Source organism: Mustelus asterias, chromosome 26, assembly GCF_964213995.1.
Source record: "Mustelus asterias chromosome 26, sMusAst1.hap1.1, whole genome shotgun sequence".
In the NCBI taxonomy this organism is placed as follows: Eukaryota; Metazoa; Chordata; class Chondrichthyes; order Carcharhiniformes; family Triakidae; genus Mustelus; species Mustelus asterias.
In genome coordinates, this window is record NC_135826.1 from 1,686,904 (window position 1) to 1,706,769 (window position 19,866).

Consider the following 19,866-nt stretch of genomic DNA (forward strand, 5'->3'; position numbering starts at 1 on the left):
GTGATGGGGTCCCCATTGGGAACTCCTGAAGCATGAACACGAGTGCACTCACCTGAACGTCTGGTGTGTTGCTTGCAGCTCAGACAGACAGTGAAGAAGCACCCTCGTGACTATCACAAGATGGGTTCCCATTGTAGGGAGCACTGCAGAGTTCATCCAGTGTGAGGAGCCATGATAACACCTACCAAGCTCTCTTGATTGGGTGTTGGGTTACAGCATCCAGACTTATGGGGACATGGGTTAATGGAAGGGAGTGGGAGAAGAGTTGAATAAAGAGAATAAAGAACTCAGGAATAGGACATTACAGAAAAAGTCCATCACCAAAATCTTGCTGCCATTTCCATTTCTGGGATCTTATGGTCCCACCAACACCACACCCCCAATGTGGGTTTCCCAGCAGCGAGGGCTGTATTCAACAGGAAACCCAATTGACAACAGCGGCACCATAAGATCCCACTGCCGGCATCATGAAACACACCATGGAAGGGGAGGAAAATCCCACCCCATTTTATGATGTGAGTTACACCACACAAGATTAGCTACCGCATTCAAAATAGCTCCGATTATCCCTCCCAGAATTTTGTCTGATTTCACACTTAAGTTTATAAACGTGTGTAGAAACCATAATGGGTGAGATTTTACGGCCTTGCTCGGGCAAGATCATCAAATCCTCCCCGAGGCCAATGGAGATTTCCGTTCTGGGAACCTCGCCCGCCCCAATTCCAGGGCAGGTGAGGTGGTAAGTTTTCGGCCAATGGGTCAGAATTGGGATTTTTGATTTGAGGGACAGAGAGTTGATCTGAACTGGTTAACATTCACAAATCTTATCTCCACCCTTGCCATTTGGATTTTGTACCTATAATTTCCACACAATGTGGTGAGTTACAGGGCTTTATTCATTCAAAATGCAGAGAAGTCAGCTGTTTAGTACAATTAAGAAAGCAGATTAATCAGATGCTGAATGATGTTGACAGAGGCCATGTGTAGGTAGGTCGACTCAGATGACCATATGCTGTCCACACCGAGGAGAATAGAATTGTTGCATGTGTGGTTCTGTTGACTTGTTTGTTATTGGTTCTTGACGATGTGGAAAATGGTGCATGCATTTGCAATCCAGTGATCACTCCATGTGTGGCACAGTGGTTAACACTGCTGCCTCTCAGCGCCTGACCTTGGGTGACTGTGTGGAGTTTGCACATTCTCCCCATGTCTGCGTGGGTTTCCTCCGGGTGCTCCGGTTTCATCCCGTAGTCCAAAGATATGTGGGTTGGATGGATTGGTGATGCTAAATTGCCCCTTAGTGTCGGGATTAGCAGGGTGAACATGTGGGGTTACAGGGATAGGGCCTGGGTGGGATTGTTATCGATACAGGCTCGATGGAGTCTGAATGGCCTTCATCTGTACCGTAGGGATTCAATAGTCAACTAAAATTTGTATTTGTATCTTCAGGCTAAAAGTGAACCTGACCACAAAAGATCTACAGAGGAGGAGGGTAAAAATGTGACAGGTTCCAAATCAAGTTGCAGTCCCAAAGCTAAGAATGACCAAGGACAATCTGGAGACCAGTAAGTAATGATGCTACATCTTACATGACTTCATTGTTTTTGCTCAAACAGCATGAAAAGTTGCAGAAGATGTTCTAAAATTCTAATTATTACTCTTATTCTCCTTGTACATTAATATATGTCTATTATTCATCTGTATCTGTAGGTATTTTGTTATTTAGCTTTGTTAGTTTAATTTGTGTTTTTCAGTCATCTGCACAAGAGCACCACATGATGAACCAGTTTCTATTTTCAGCAGTGTTATTCTGTTAAAACAGTGACTGCACTTCAAAAGTGCTCCAGTGGCTATAATGTGTTTTGGGACATCTGATGATTGTAAAGGGCACTATATAAATACAAGTCCTCCTTTGTGCAAATAGGACATCTCTGCATCATGACTGATTTCCGAGTTACCATTGTGTTTGCCTTAGTTTGGTCATAGAGCGTCTACACACTCCAGTTCTATTCAACCACAAAACAATCCTACTGTCCACTAAACAATCCTACTGTCCACAAAACAATCTTACTGTCCTTATTCACATTGGGAACCAAGATCTATACATTCCTTCACCATTTTCCAGAAACTGGCAATAAGCAACAATTTCATCCAGTAGGATGTTGTCACCGCATAATGACCTTCGGTATATAGTGATCATCTTTGGGATTTATTAGTTTTGAACCTTTTTTAACATCGGTTTCGGATAGTTATGAAGATAACATGACATAAATTTAGTTTAGTTATAGACATGATATTGTGCTTTCTAAAGTGAGTGTTTGTGTGAAGTGATCAATTGATATAGGAATTATTTTTTGTTTGACTTCAGTTTCATCCTAAAACGGTCTTGGTTTTTTTCCTCTTTTTCTATTCTAATACAGGATTTTTTTTTTATTGTTACACTTAACTCTGATTATATTCATTCCAGTTTCCTTTTTAACATTTTGTGTTCAAAGCAGTTTCTCTCATCCTTCTCCTTACAGACTTTGTGCAGTTTTATTTTTCTTACATTATCGTGAGTTTTTAGAATTATATTTTGTTACTAATTTCTTGATATATAAAACTGACAATCAGCATCAGGAAGACCAAACTTATGGGTCAGAATGTAGAGACTCCATCTTCCATCATACTGACAACGTCACTCTGGAGGTCATCAACAGCCTCACATATAGAACATTACAGCGCAGTACAGGCTCTTCGGCCCTCAAAGTTGCGCCGACCTGTGAAACCAATCTAAAACCCCTCTAATCTACACTATTCCAATATCATCCATATGTTTATCCAATAACCATTTGAATGCTCTTAACGTTGACGAGTCCACTACTGCTGCAGGCAGGGCATTCCATGCCCTTACTACTCTCTGAGTAAAGAACCTACCTCTAACATCTGTCCTATATCTCTCACCCCTCAATTTAAAGCTATGTCCCCTCGTGTTAGCCATCACCATCCGAGGAAAAAGACTCTCACTATCCACCCTATCTAATCCTCTGAGCATCTTGTATGCCTCTATTAAGTCACCTCTTCTTCTCTCTAACGAAAACAACCTCAAGTCCCTCAGCCTTTGCTCATACGATCTTCCCACCATACCAGGCAACATCCTGGTAAATCTCCTCTGCGCCCTTTCCAATGCTTCCACATCTTTCCTATAATGCGGCGACCAGAACTGTACGCAATACTCCAAGTTCGGCCGCACCAGAGTTTTGTACAGTTGCAGCATGACCTCATGGCTCTGAAACTCAATCCCTCTACCAATAAAAGCTAACACACCGTATGCCTTCTTAACAATCCTATCAACGTGGGTGCCAACTTTCAGGGATCTATGCACATGGACACCCAGATCCCTCTGTTCATCCACACTAGCAAGTATCTTACCATTAGCCCAGTACTCTGTATTCCTGTTACTCCTTCCAAAGTGAATCACCTCACACTTTTCCGCATTAAACTCCATTTGCCGCCTCTCAGCCCAGCTCTGCAGCTTATCTATGTCCCTCTGTAATCTGCCACTTCCCTCCGCACTGTCTACAGCTCCACCGACTTTAGTGTCATCTGCAAATTTACTAATCCATCTTTCTACGCCCTCATCCAGGTCATTTATAAAAATGACAAACAGCAGTGGCCCCACTAGTAACTGAACTCCAGGATGAACATTTCCCATCAACCACCACCCTCTGTTTTCTTACAGCTAGCCAGTTCCTGATCCAAACCACTAAATCACCCTCAATCCCATGTATCCGTATTTTCTGCAATAGCTTACCATGGGGAACCTTATCAAACGCTTTGCTGAAATCCATATACAACACATCAACCGCTTTACCCTCATCCACCTCTTTGGTCACCTTCTCAAAGAACTCAATAAGGTTTGTGAGGCACGACCTACCCTTCACAAAACCGTGCTGACTATCCCTAATCAAATTATTCCTTTCTAGGGGATATTATAAATCCTATCTCTTATAATCCTTTCCAAAACTTTGCCCACAACAGAAGTAAGGCTCGCCGGTCTATAATTACCAGGGTTGTCCCTACTCCCCTTCTTGAACAAGGGGACAACATTTGCTATCCTCCAGTCTTCTGGCACTGTTCCTGTAGACAATGACGACACAAAGATCAAAGCCAAAGGCTCTGCAATCTCCTCCCTAGCCTCCCAGAGAATCCTAGGATAAATCCCATCTGGCCCAGGGGACTTATCTATTTTTACCCTTTCCAGAATTGCTAACACCTCCTCCTTATGAACCTCAATCCCGTCCAGTCCAACAGCCTGCATCTCAGTACTCCCCTCGACAACACTGTCCCTCTCCTGTGTGAATACCGACGAAAAATATTCATTTAGTACCTCTCCTATCTCTTCAGACTCCACACACAACTTCCCACCACTGTCCTTGACTGGCCCTAATCTTACCCTAGTCATTCTTTTACTCCTGACATACCTATAGAAAGCTTTAGGGTTTTCCTTGATCCTACCTGCTAAAGACTTCTCATGTCCCCTCCTGGCTCTTCTTAACTCTTTCTTTAGGTCCTTCCTGGCTAACTTGTAACTCTCAAGCGCCCTGACTGAGCCTTCACGTCTCATCTTAACATAAGTCTCCTTCTTCCTCTTCACAAGAGATTCAACCTCCTTAGTAAACCACGGTTCCCTCACACGACTGCTTCCTCCCTGTCTGACAGGTACATATTTATCGAGGACGCGTAGTAGCTGTTCCTTGAACAAGCTCCACATTACAATAGTGCCCATCCCCTGCAGTTTCCTTCCCCAACCTATGCCACCTAAATCTCGCCTAATTGCATCATAATTTCCTTTCCCCCAGCTATAACTCTTGCCCTTCGGTATATACCTATCCCTTTCCATTGCTAAGGTAAACGTAATCGAATTGTGGTCACTATTACCAAAGTGCTCACCTACCTCCAGATCTAACACCTGGCCTGGTTCATTACCCAGTACCAAATTCAGTGTGGCCTCGCCTCTTGTTGGTCTATCTACATACTGTGTCAGGAAGCCTTTCTGCACACATTGGACAAAAACTGACGCTTCTAAAGTACTCGAACTATAGCTTTTCCAGTCAATATTTGTAAAGTTAAAGTCCCCCATAACAACTACCCTGTTACTTTCGCTCCTATCCAGAATCATCTTTGCAATCCTTTCCAGAGATGTCGAGGAACTTTTCGGAGGTCTATAAAAAACTCCCAACAGGGTGACCTCTCCTTTCCTGTTTCTAACCTCAGCCCAAAGTACCTCAGTAGACGAGTCCTCATCAAATGTCCTTTCTGCCACCGTAATACTGTCCTTGACTAACAATGTCACACCTCCCCCTCTTTTACCACCTTCACTGCACTTACTGAAACATCTAAACCCTGGAACTTGCAACAACCATTCCTGTCCCTGTTCTATCCATGTCTCCGAGATGGCCACAGCATCGAAATCCCAGGTACCAACCCATGCTGCAAGCTCACCCACCTTATTCCGGATGCTCCTGGCGTTGAAGTATAACACTTCAAACCACCTTCCTGCCTGCCAGTACACTCCTGCAACCCTGAAACCTCTCCATGACCTCACTACTCTCAGCCTCCTGTACACTAGAGCTACAATTCAGGTACCCACCCCCCTGCTGAATTAGTTTAAACCCTCCCGAAGAGCATTAACAAATTTCCCCCCCCCAAGATATTGGTACCTCTCTGGTTCAGGTGCAGACCATCCAGAGGTCCCACCTACTCCAGAAAGAGCCCCAATTGTCCAGGTATCTGAAACCCTCCCTCCTGCACCATCCCTGTAACCAAGTGTTCATCTGCTCTCTCTCCCTATTCCTCTCCTCACTATCACGTGGCACAGGTAACAAACCAGAGATAACAACTTTGTTTGTTCTAGCCCTAAGCTTTCACCCTAACTCCCTGAATTTCTGCCTTACATCCCCATCCCTTTTCCTACCTATGTCTTGAGTGCCTATATGAACCACAGCTTGGGCTGGTCCCCCTCCCCCTTAAGGATTTCGAAAACACGATCCGAGACATCATGGACTCTGGCTCCTGGGAAGCAACACACCAACCGCGAGTCTCTCTTGTTCCCGCAGAATGTATCCATCCCTTTAACTATGGAGTCCCCAATGACTAATCCTCCACTCCTCTCCCCGCTTCCCTTCTGAGCAACAAGGACAGACTCTGAGCCAGTGACCTGTACACCATGGCTTACCCCTGCTAAGTCGTCCCCCCCCAACAGCATCCAAAAGTGTACTATCCCCAATTTCTACTACATTTCTTTTTTCTCCCCCCACTTGAACGGCTCCCTGTACCATGGTGCTGTGGTCAGTTTGCTCATCCTCCCTTTCCCTACCCTTCTGAGCTGCCGGGCCGGACTCTGCGCCGGAGGCACGGCCACTGTTGCTTCCCCCAGGTAGGCTGCTTTCCCCAACAGCACTCAAACGGGAGTACTTATTTTTAAGGGGCACAGCCACCAGGGTACTCTCTAGTACCTGACCTTTCCCCTTCCTAACTGTGACCCACGTGTCTTCCTCCCGTGGCCCCGGTGTGACCATCTGCCTGTAACTCCTATCGATCAGCTCCTCATTTTCCCTGACCAGACGAAGGTCATCGAGCCACAGCTCCAGTACCGTAACGCAGTCCCTTAGGAGCTGCAGTTCGATGAAACCGGTGCAGATATGGACATCCAGGAGGCTAGGAGACTCCAGGAACTCCCACATCCGACACCGAGAACAACAAACTGGACTTTCACTCATAGTTCCCCTTTCTTCAAGTACACTGGTAAAACTACGAGATGAACCTAATATGCCTCGCCTGTTTCCGACTAAGCCCGTTGAGCCAAAGCCCTTCAGCCCTCACTCTGCTACCTGCTCACTCCTCTGCCCACTATTCACACTGTCCGCTGGGTAGTGCGGCCTGCTCTTAACCCTCCCGCGCTGAAAAAAAAACCTACACCCTTCCCACAATACCCCGCGGCTACTTCCCGTTTGTACTTTAAAGTTTTAAAAAATAAAGCCCGCAAAAAAAGTAATGTTAAAAGTCGATCTCTTACCCCAGACTCCTGCAACAAATCACTCCTCTTTGCCTCGCTATGGATGAACAATATCTTGGATCAACAATCAGCAACTTGTTATTGATGCCAAAAATCAGGATTGCCAAGGCTGCAACTGTAATGTCAAAGTTGAGTGTACACCAACAATCCAGCCAAAAATGTAAAGCTCTGTTACCTTCTTCTCCTTGTTTGGCAGCCCCTCAGAGTTCAGGATGACTTGCTTCCACTGCAGGGAGGTTTGTGGTGGTTGAATAGTCTAATCCTGGAGTCTCAGATTCTGCCACAGGTTTGGCAGAGGTGGTGCGCTGTCTTTCCACTGTTTACACTTGGCCTCCGTGTTCTACACCCGGTGATATTTGAGGTGATTAATGCCTTCGCGGATGCTTCTTCTCCAGTTTGTGCAATCTAAGGCAAGTGATTCCCACTTGTTGCAGAGTCTTTTCAGAGACGAGGTATCGCCAAAAAACCTCAGCAAATACAAAGACTCATGAAGCCAGTGTCCTGGTTAAAGATGTATCCAAAGATGTGCGGGTTAGGTTGATTGGCCATGCTAAAAAACAAATTGCCCTTAGTGTCCTGAGATACGTAGGTTAGAGGGATTAGTGGATAAATCTGTAGGGATGTGGGGGTAGGGCCTGGGTGGGATTGTGGTCGGTGCAGACTCGATGGGCCGAATGGCCTCTTTCTGTGCTGTAGGGTTTCTATGGTTTCTATGATCTTTATTTGACCAACGATCGAAGGGGGAGATTAGAGTTGGGCTGTCCAGTGCCTCACTAGAAGAGAAGGCCTTGAGCATTCCAATACCACTCTGAAATCACAATGCATCAAACAGATCAATTATACATTTCTCAAGTTTTACTTTTCCCACCTTTCCGGCAGTTATGAACCTGACATCATTAGTACAAATCAATCACTGTTAACAGTTGTCATATACCTTAGCCAATTGCATTCTCCCCTCTGACATCATGGGGTTTCATTAGTCTGTCGAATCTGGATGCTTCTTCCCCATCGCTTAGCAACCCCAGACGCTTGGCTACAGAGGTCAAAGTTACTGTTCCCACCAACTCTCATTTGCATCAATGGCCGAACCAGACAGCTGAAGTTCTCATGTCTGAGAAGAACTGTCTTATCAGAAAAACTTGAGCCCTATTCATAAAGTGGCTTTGGGAACCATACTGTTCGTAACTTTTGCTGATAAAACTATGCAAGTTCTATGGTTTCATTGTTCCAAAGAATGTGGTTCGTCTGCTAAGTCTTCATCCCATGATGCCTCGCACCAACCTGCCTTTGTTTAAAGTGTACAATTACTTTACAAGTACAGCTAAAATACATTTTAAAATCCAAAATACATGTTTAAATCAGAAATACTTGTTCGAATCTCAGACTTATTTAAATCTCTTACTGTGTTCATGCCATCTTCATGCAAACAGTTCCTCTGTTAGACTGAGAGTCTGATCTGAGGTCATTTCACTCGGTGCTGGTAGTTTTATTAGTGTCTTAAATCCCTGATTATTTGAAATTTTTCTAACTTACTATGAATTTCTCCAACACAACATGTCGGAGGGGATGTTGCATTTATTTAGGGAGGCTTTCAGAGTGCCCTTCCAGCTTTTCCTCTGCCCTCCTAGTGATCGCTTGCGGAGCTCGGAGTAGAGCACTTGTTTCGAAAATCTTGTGTCGGGCATGCGGACAGTGTGACCCGCCCATTGCAGCTGGTCAAGCGTGACCAGTGCCTCAATGCTGGAAATGTTGGCTGGGGAGAGGACGTTCACATTGGTATGACTATCCTGCCAGCAACGTTGGTGATATCTCTATATCTCTCCAGAGATTTGAAGTGTCTGCTGTATATTGTCCTTGTTTCTGATGCACACAGGAGGGCGGCTGCTCTGTAGACCATAAGTTTGCTGCTGGATTTGAGGCCTCGGGCTTCAAACACTCTGTTCCTCAGGTGTCGAAAGACTGCACTGGTGCATTGGAGCCAGTGCTGGATTTCATTGTCGATGTAGATTGCACTGAGGAGGTTCCTGAGGTACGGAAAATGATCCACGTTGTCCAGGGGCTCACTGTAGATCTTGATGGTTGGGGGCAGTTTTGTGTGACAGGAGTGGGCTGGTAGAGAATCCTTGTTATCCGGATATTTCGTCTGCGGCCCATTCTCTCGCATGCTTCGGTAAATGCGTCAATGGTATTTAGTAACTCAGTCTCTGAGTGTGCACGCATACAGGCGTAATCTGCACATTGCGGCTCAATGACAGGTTGGGGTGGTCTCGGCTCTGGCCTGGAGGCATTAGAAGTTGAACAAATGGTGTTTTCCATCTGTCTGGTAGTTTAGCTCCACTCCAGCAAGGAGCTTCAGGATGATGGTGGTGGAGTGTTGCTGCGAGGAAGATGGAGAAGAGCTTTGGTATGATGACACAGCTCTGTTTGACCCCGGTTTGTACATGTATTGGGTCTGTGGTGGTTCCATTGATGATGATCACGGCTTGCATGTAATCATGGAGCAGGCGGAGGATGGTGATGAATTTCTGTGGGCAGCTGAATTTGAAGAGGATGTTCCACGATCCCTCACAGTTGACAGAATCGAAGGCCTTTGCGCGATCGAAGAAGGCCATGTACAGAGGTTGATATTGCATTCTGCACTTTTCCTGGATTTGCCGTGGGCTGAAGATCATGTCCATTGTGCCTCTTGGTGGGTGGAAGCCTCACTGACACTCGGGGAGGAGCTCTTCATTCACTGGGAGGAGACGATTGAGGAGGATTTTCATGGTGACCTTTCCCGTGGCGGAGGGTGGGGAAATCCCTCTGTAATTATTGCAATTGGGCCATCTTTTTTGAAGATGGTCACAATTAAGGCGTCTTTGAGATCTCCTGGCATGCTCTCTTTCTCCAAGACAAGGTTGATGAGGTTGTGGATTATTGTCAAGAATGCCTCTCTGCCGCATTTTAATATTTTAGAGGGGATTCCATCTGTACCAGAGGCCTTGTTGGTTTTCAGCTGTTGGGTGGCTTTTTCAATCTCACAGCAAGCTGGGGTTGCGCAGCGATGGTGGCAGGTAGCGTGTTGCAGGATGATGTCGAGGGCACTTGCATCAAAGGCTGCGTCTTGGTTGAGGGGTTCTTCGAAGTGCTCTCTCCAGCAGCGGTTGACTGCCTCTCTGTCTTTGATGAGCCCCTCTCATTTTTTGGCTCTCAGTGTGGTTGGTTCCCTGGGTACTCGGACCATAGATGATTTTAATTGTGCTGAAGAAGCCGCGCACATCACGATTGTTGGCAAGTTGCTGAGTCTCCTGCACTCTCTCCACCCACCATCTGTTCTTTAGGTCATGGGTTCTTTGTTGCACCTCAGCCTTCAGTTGCCTGCAAGCTTGTTTCCTCTCATTCGAGTTTTGGCAGAACTGCCAGTTCAGGAATGCTTTGCATTTGTGGTCAAGGAGATCCTGGAACTCCTGATTGTTCTCATTGAACCAGTCTTGGTGTTTCCTGGTCGAGAGCCCGAGCGTCTCCTCGCGGGTGCTGACTGGCAGCTTTTAAAATGGACCAGGTGCTGTGGACATTCTATGGCTCTGGCTTATTGGTCAATGCCAGGTTAGCTGTCAGACATCGACTGAGTAGCTCTTTCTTCTCGTGGTCTTTGAGTTGAGTGACATTAAGTCTCCTGCGACAGAGTTTTTTTCTGCCTCTGCTGGTTTGGGGCCAGAGTGATGGAGATGGGAGAGTGGATCAGTTGGTCAGTTCAGCATTTGTTGGCTCCGGTCGCAGCATGGGTGATACAGACATCTTTGCGGTCCCTTGCTCGAAAGATGATTGGTGCCAGTGTTTGGAGTGGGGGTGCTGCCATGAGGTCTTCTGCTTGTCCCCCTAGTGGAACAGGGTGTTTGTAATGACTAGGTCATGGTCTCGACATTTTGTCAGGAGGAGGACTCCATTGGCTTTTATTTTCCCCACGCCTTCCCTACCCAACCCATCTTTCCAAAGATTTGTTCCCTCCCAAGCCTGTAGCGGGAGTCGCCGAGGAGAATCAGTCTGTCTCCTCTTGGGATGCGGGACAGCGATTGGGCAAGGCTGGTGTCGAATCACGGCTGAACAGTTTCCACCTACATGAATACTAGGCACTGCCTCAGATGAATGTTGGGTGGCTCCTGGCAAGGCAGAGTGCTGAATTCAGAAATACACCAGCGTGGAGGTATCCCCAACATGTTTGTCCTCTTGGGTCAGCAGTGACTCTATTGGCTGGGTAATGTGAATGGCTGCATCCCCAGAGACATGCTATACGGCGAACTTGCTATCAGCGAGAGACCAGCAAGTGACTCATGTCTATTATACAAGGATGTCTGTAACTGAGGCTTCAAGTTGACTGGAATCGATTCGCATTCTAATCAGTATTCTGTAACTTGATTTTTGTGTCTCTGTGCCCTGTTTGAGAGCACATTTCCACTCCATCTGACGAAGGAGCAGCGCTCCAAAAGCTAATGGTATTTGCTACCAAATAAACCTGTTGGACTTTAACCTGGTGTTGTTAAAACTCTTACTGTGTTCACCCCAGTCCAACGCCGGCATCTCCACATCATGTTTCCCAAACTTTGCCAACCATGGAACCTTTTTGACCTCCCAAGAAAAATGAAGGAACCCCTGTGAAATATTCTTATTATATTGAAGAATTAAACTACAAAACATAATTAATATTGTGCAATAGGTACAAACATACAAAAATAAACTTACTAAACTATATTGTCTGTCAGCCATGGCTCAGTTGGGAGCACACTCATCTCTGAATCACCAAGTTCCTGGGTTCAAATCCCACTCCTGGGCTTGAGCACAACAATCAAGCTGACGTTACTGCAGTATCAGAGGTGCAGGCTTTTGGATGAGAGGTTAAATCACAGCCCTATCTGCCTGCTTCGGTGGGTGTGGGTGGGTGTAATAGATTCCAGGGCACTATTTTGAAGAAAGGCTGGGGAGTTCCCCCTACTGTCTTAGCTAATATTGCCAAGGCCCTTAATGTGCATCATGAAAAGCAATTATCTGGTCATTATTACATTGCTTGTTTTGGGGTTTACTGAGTGCAAGTTAGCTGCCACATTTCCTACGACAGTGACTGCACTTCAAAAAGTACTTCATAGCCTTTGAGACATTGGATGGTCATGAAGAGTACTATATAAATACAAGCCTGTCTTTTTCTTAAATGTTGAAAGCATTTTCCCGTTTCAGGGGTTTATGGCCCAGGTATCCCTAACATAGCGCTAATCAGCTCTTTTCTGTCTAATCTGCCCTCAGTTGTTTCTGAGATCTTTATTACATCATAATTCCTAATTGCTGAAACAACCTTTATTCATCTTGCTTCTAAAACTCATATGAATGTTTCTTTTTAGGTATAACCTAATTTTACAGCATTCCTTTTCTTTTACCTTTCTGTTTTCTTATTTTTTGTTGATCCCTATCTATCATGCCAGCTTAAATCCATGGCCCATACGTTCTCATTGGTTTGGGTGAAGCGAATCAGCATGAACAACTTCTCTTAACTCAGAACTTGTCACATTGGTTAATCAGTCTTCCTGATTGGTCCAGCACATGGTATCGGAGCACATGCTGAGTTTACGATCTTCATAATCCTGGGAGCAATTCCAAGAAGAGTTTGTTAGGGTCCTGGACCAGAACCCCAAGTTGCATTAGGATGCCAGATTAGATCCCAACAATTTTTCTACTTTGACATAAATGTGCAGATAGGAAGGATGCTTCGCTCCAGAAATAACTCCACTGAAAAATTGGAGATTTTCATCAAAACCAGCTTGAATCATAACACAGATTAAATGTAACTCTAACAAAAGAAACGGTTTAACCATTAACAGTTGAACAATATTTTAAAAATGAAAGGAAACAACGTCAATTTCTAATTTGTCACTCTTTCCGTTCCAAATAAGCAACATTCTTTTACCGACTTAACATTGCACTTTATGTACAGTTAGCAACCACAAATATACTTGTGACAAGGATTGTAGACAATCTCAAAGCTTTCAGAGAGGTTTTGATTTTTAGAGCAGCTTGCAGGCCTGTCTTTAAACTAAGCCCAGCCAGAACTGAAAGCTGTTTTACTCTGCTACATACCTAGCTCCTCCCATTAACCATATATCACATGACCCTGTCAATCCACTTAATTAAAAACCCCAGGGGAATCTTCATCTATAAACGAAAATCCAGTAGCTCTCTCCCAAATAAACACAACATAACTAATCTGAACTGAATTAGCTAAAAAGCTGAATTTTAAAACATTCCCCTTTAAACAACGTGGGTAGCACAGTGGTTAGCACTGCTGCCTCACAACGCCAGGGACCTGGGTTCAATTCCAACCTCCGGTATCTGTCTGCGGAGTTTGCACATTCTCCCCTTGTCTGCGTGGGTTTCCTCCGGGTGCTCTGGTTTCCTCCCACAGTCCAAAGATATGTGAGTTAAGTTGATTGGCCATACTAAATTGCCCCTTAGTGTCAGGGGGATTAGCAGGGTAAATACATTGGGTTACAGGGATAGGGTCTGGGTGGGATTGTTGTCGGTGCAGGCTCGATGGACCAAATGGCCACCTTCTACACTGTATGAATTCTATGATTGTATCATAAACCAGCCTATCCAGCTTTGCCCCTTCTGGATCTTCGGCAACAGTTTATAGAATCCCTATAGTGCAGAAGGAGGCCATTCAGCCCAATTAGTCTACACCGGCTCTCCAACAGAGCACCTTGCCCAGACCCACTCACTCCCTTAACTCCACGCTTTTACCCATTAATCCCCCTAAACTTCAAATCTCGGGACACTAAGGGGCAATTTAGCATGGGCACTCCATCTAACCTGCACATCATAGAAACTGTACAGTGCAGAAAGAGGCCGTTCGGCCCACCAACCACAATCCCACCCAGGCCCTAACCCCATATCCCTATATATTTACCTGCTAATCCCTCTAACCTATGCATCTCAGGACACTAAGGGGCAATTTTAGCATGGCCAATCAATCTAACCCGCACACCTTTGGACTGTGGGAGGAAACCCACGCAGACACGAAGAGAATGTGCAAACTCCACACAGACAGTGACCCAAGCCGGGAATCGAACCCAGGTCTCTGGAGCTGTGAAGCAGCAGTGCTAACCACTGTGCTACCGTGCCGCTCTTTACCGTACTGTGCCATCTTTGTCAGTTGCTTGTTTTTAAGGAGGTTGTGGAAATAGCTGGAAATTAGAAAAACGTAAAGTTTTAATTAATTGTTAATTAGCTAAAGCGTGTTAAATATTAGTTGGATTTATCAGTGCTAAGTAAGGTTCACCACAGTTGTAATATTTATTAATTTAAGGCCAAGTGAAGTTCATGTAAGTGAGCCAAAGTGAAATAAAGTTAAGATAAGCGAAGTAACATTAAGGCATAGCAAGCCGGCTTGGTCACATTGCATAAGTATCCTATAGTATGTGGGACGCTATCAGTAACCTAAATGACCACGTGCAGGAAGTGTCCCCAGGTGGCTTTTTGGAGCTCGAGCAGCGGTTGCGAGTCACTGTGGTGCATCTGTGAGGCTAAGAGCTACATTGCTGGCACATTGAGAGAGATAGTCACACCACAGGTTAGCAACACGGAAGCTGAAAGTGACTGCCAGGTACTCCAAGAGAGCCAGGCAGGTATTGTAGGAGTCCCTTGAGGTCCCGCTTGCTAATTGGTTTTCTGTTTTGAATGCTGACGATGTGATGATTCCTCAGAGGAGGGCACTCAAAGCAAAATTTGTGTCACTGCAGGTGCCTGAGTTATATAGAAAGGGAAGAAGAAGAGAGGAGCAGTAGTGATAGGGATTCATTAGTCAGGGGAACAGACAGGTGTTTCTGTGACAGTAAGCATGACTTCAGGATAATTTGTTGCCTCCTTGATGCCAGGGTCAAGGATCTTACGGAACGGGTGTAGGACAATCTGCAAGGGAGAGTGAACAGCCAGAAGTCGCGGTCCACATCGGTACCAATGACTTGGGTTGGAAGGGGAATGAAGTCCTGAAAGCAGATTTCAGGGAGCTAGAAAGAAATTTGGAAAGCAGGGCCTCTAATGCAGTATTCTCAGGATTACTTCTAACCCCATGTGCTAGTGAGCACGGAAATCTGAGAATTGAGTAATTGAACATGTGGCTGGAAAACCAGTGTGGGAGCGAGGGCATCGGATTTCTGAGGTATTGGAACCAGTTCTGGCACAGATGGGACCTGTACAAGATGGACAGGCTGCATCTTAGCAGAACAGGGACTAACATCCATGCAGGAAAATTCACTAGTGCTTTTTGGGAGAGTTTAAACTAGATTGATAGGGAGGTGGGAACCTGAGAGGGATCTCGGGTTTGAAAGAAGTAAAACTGGTGAAAAGTAGAAAGCAAAAACAGAAGACACACAAAGCATAGGCAATCAAATAGGATCAGGATAGAGAATAAAGTTAACAAAGCAGAATTAAAGGGACTCTATCTGAATGGACATAGCATTTGCAAAAAGGTTGATGATTTGAATGTACAAATTGAGGTAATATGGGTATTATTTATTTGAATTATGGAGACATGGCTATAGAGTAACTAAGATTGATAACTGAATATCCAAGGATATTTATTTAGGAGGGACTTCAGTTTACACAGACTGGGTTAACCAAGTCATTAATGCTGTGGAGCAGGAATCCTTGGAGTGTGTACAAGATGGGTTTCTGGAGAAGTACATTGAGGAACCAACTTGGAATCAAGCTATTCTGGATTAATTGTTGTATAATGAGAAAGGACTAATAAATAACCTTGTTGTAAAGGAGTCTTTGAGAAATAGTGATCATAATATGGTAGAATTTCACATAAAGTCTGAAACCAGGGTCTTAAATCTGAAAAAGGAAATTATGATGGTATAAGGAGTAAGTTGGCTTTGGTGGATTGGGGTAACACATGAAAAGATTTGTCAGTGGGCAGACAATGACTAGTATTTAAGAAAATGCTACACCGTATACATTCCTCGAAGGCACTAACACCCAAGGGGTAAGGTAAATCAACTGTGGTTAATGAAAGAAGTTAAAGATCACATTAGATCAAAAGAAGTGGTTTATAAAGATGCTAGAAAAACTGATAAGTCTGAGGATTTGGAGCAATTTAGAATCCAGCAAAGGAGCACCAAGAAAATGAAAGAAAGGGAAAAGAGAATATGAATGACAACCAATGAGTTGCATAAAGGTGGACTGTGGGAGCTTTTTTAGGTAAAGGAAAGGATTAGCTAAGAGCAATATGGGCCCATTACAGATGGGGACAGGAGAATTTATAATGGAGTCCAGGGAAGTGGCAGAGAAACAAAACAATTACTTTGCATCTGCCTTCACAGAAGAAGATACATAAATACTAGGTGGCCAAGAGACTTGTGAAACTGTGGAACTAAAATAAATTAGTAAAGCAGTAGTACTTGAAAGGTTAACTGGATTGAAGTTGATGAATATTCCAGACCAGATGAATGTTGAGGGAGGCGGCTAGAGAGAGATAGTGGATGCATTGATGGTTACCTTTCAACATTCTATAGATTCTGAAAGACTGTAGACTGGAAAGTAGCAACTTAAAAAGGGAGGGGGAGAGTGAATGGAGAACGAACAGACCTGTTAGTTTGATGTCAGTAGTAGGGAAAATGTTAGAATCTATTGTGAAGGACATGATAACTGGACACTTGGAAAATAATTGTGAAATTGGGCAGAGTCAATGTATGTTTATGAAAGGCAAACCATGTTCGACAATCTTATTGCAGTTTCTTGAGAATATTAGTTGTAGCACCGAAACGGAAGAACGAGTGAATGTGGTGTATTTGGATTTTCAGAAAGCTTTAGATGAAGTCCCGCACAGGAAGTCAGTAAATAAAATTAGAGCGCATGGGATTAGTGGAAATATGCTGACATGGATTGGGAATTGGTTAACAGACAGAAAGCAGGAATAGGAATAAATGGATCATTCTCAGGGTAGCAAGTTGTTTCTAGTATGGTACTACAAGGATCAGTGCTGGGGCTACAGCTCTTCACAATCTATATCAATGATTTGAATGTGGGGACCAATTATAATATTTCCAAATTTGCTGATCACACCAAGCTGGATGGTGTGGATGATAACACCAAACTGAAAGTTGTGAGGAGGATTCAAGAAGGCTTCAAGAGCACTTGGACAGGCTAAGTGAATGGGCTAGAACTTGGCAGATGGAATATGATGTGAGTAATTGTGAAGTTATTCACTTTAGTAAAAAAACAGAAAGGCAGAATACTTCTTATGTTGAACAAAGAACAATAGAGCACAGGAACAGGCCCTTCGGCCCTCCAAGCCTGCGCCGCTCATGTGCCCAACTAGACCATTCGTTTGTATCCCTCTATTCCCAGTCTGTTCATGTGGCTATCTAGATAAGTCTTAAACGATCCCAGCGTGTCCGCCTCAATCACCTTGCTTGGGAGTGCATTCCAGGCCCCCACCACCCTCTGTGTAAAATACATCCCCCTGACATCTGTGTTGAACCTTGCCCCCCTCACCTTGAACCTGTGACCCCTTGTTTTCGTCACCTCCGACCTGGGAAAAAGCTTCCCACTGTTCACCCTATCTATGCCCTTCATAATTTTATACACCTCCATTAGGTTGCCCCTCATCCTCCGTCTTTCCAGGGAGAACATCCCCAGTTTACCCAATCTCTCCACATACCAGGCAACATCCTGGTAAACCTTTTCTGTACTCTTTCCAAAGCCTCCACGTCCTTCTGGTAGTATGGCGACCAGAACTGGATGCAGTATTCTAAATGTGGCCTAACCAACACTCTATACAGCCGCAACATCATATGCCAACTTTTATATTCTATGCCCCGTCCAATAAAGGCAAGCATGCCATATGCCTTCTTCACCACCCTCTCCACCTGTGCTGTCGCCTTTTAAGGATCTGTGGACTTGTACACCCAGGTCCCTCTGTGTGTCTATACTCCTGATGGTTCTGCCATTTATTGTGTAGCTCCCCCTTACATTAGATGTACCGAAATGCATCACTTCGCATTTATCTGGATTAAATTCCATCTGCCATTTCTCCGCCCAATGTTCCAGCCTATCTATGTCCTGCTGTATTCTCTGACAATGTTCATCACTATCCGCAACTCCAGCAATCTTCGTGTCGTCCGCAAACTTACTGATGACACCAGCTACATCTTCCTCCAAATCATTTATATATATCACAAACAGCAGAGGTCCCAGTACAGAGCCCTGCGGAACTCCACTAGTCACAGACCTCCAACCGGAAAAAGACCCCTCCACTGCTACCCTCTGTCTTCTATGGCTAAGCCAGTTCTCCACCCATCGAGCTAGCTCATCTTTTATCCTGTGAGACTTCACCTTTTGCACCAGCCTGCCATGAGGGACCTTGTCAAACGCTTTACTAAAATCCATATAGACGACATCCACGGCCCTTCCCTCGTCAATTGTTTTTGTCACCTCCTCAAAAAACTCAACCAAATTTGTGAGGCATGACCTCCCTCGTACAAAACCATGCTGTCTAACACTAATGAGATTATTCAGTTCTAAATGCGCATATATCCTATCTCTAAGAATCTTCTCCAACAATTTCCCTGCCACGGACGTCAAGCTCACCGGCCTATAATTACCTGGGTTATCCTTGCTACCCTTCTTAAATAACGGGACCACATTTTCTATCCTCCAATCCTCTGGGACCTCACCTGTGTCCAGTGAAGAGACAAAGATTTCTGTTAGAGGCCCAGCAATTTCATCTCTTCCCTCCCTGAGGAGTCTAGGATAGATGCCATCCGGCCCTGGGAATTTGTCTGTCTTAATGTTTCCTAAAAAATCTAACACTTCCTCCCTTGTAATTGAGATTTTTTCTAACGGGTCAACACATCTCTCTGAGACACTACCAGTCAACATGTCCCTCTCCTTTGTGAATACTGATGCAAAGTATTCGTTTAGGATCTCACCTACTTCCTTTGGTTCTAAGCATAATTCCCCTCCTTTGTCCCTGAGAGGTCTGATTCTTTCCTTAACAACCCTCTTGTTCCTAACGTATGTATAAAATGCCTTAGGATTCTTCTTAATCCTGTCTGCCAAGGACATTTCGTGACCCCTTTTTACCCTTCTAACTCCTTGTTTGAGTTCTTTTCTACTTTCTCTGTATTCCTCGAGTTCTCCATCTGTTTTTAGCTGCCTGGACCACTTGTATGCCTCTTTTTTCTTTTTTGATCTGGGAGAGGTTGGGAAGTGTGGACGTCATTAATGGACCTGGATGTCCTTGTTCATGAGTCATTGAAAGCAAGCATGCAGGTGCAGTACCAATTAAGAAGGCAAGTGGCATGTTGGCCTTTATTGTGAGGGGATTTGAGAACAGGAGTAAGGATGTTTTGCTGCAGCTATGTAGAGCCTTTCTGAGACCTGGTCTCCTTAGCTAAGAAAGGATATAGTTGCCATAGAGGGAATGAAACAAGTTCACAAGATTAACTGAGTCTAAAATCAAGAGACATACTCAGAATAAGGGGCAGGCCATTAAAGACTGCAGTGGGAAGGAATTTCTTCATTTGGAGTAGTGAATCTTTGGAATTCTCTACCCCGGAGGCTTTGGGAGCTCAATCATTGAGCGTGTTCAAGATCGAAATCAATAGATACCTGGAGACTCATGACATCAAAGAATACAGAGATAATGCAGAAAGTGGCATTGAGGTAGATGATCAGTCTTGATCTAATTGAACAGTGGAGTAGACTTGATGGGCCGAAGGGCTCCCATTGTTTCTACATATACCCAACAACTTTCCTACTTTCCTGGAAAGGCAGGAGCC

At 44.7% G+C, this 19,866-nt stretch overlaps 1 protein-coding gene across 2 annotated transcripts in view; it reads left to right on the top strand.

Annotated features, from left to right (window-relative positions):
* Positions 1-19,866, top strand: part of LOC144479416 (uncharacterized) — a 90,091-nt gene that overhangs the window by 29,831 nt on the left and 40,394 nt on the right. For both annotated transcript variants that reach the window (XM_078198060.1, XM_078198059.1), the window contains exon 8: positions 1,450-1,565. In XM_078198060.1, the coding sequence (XP_078054186.1) occupies positions 1,450-1,565 (116 nt within the window). The remainder of the gene's footprint in view (positions 1-1,449; positions 1,566-19,866) is intronic.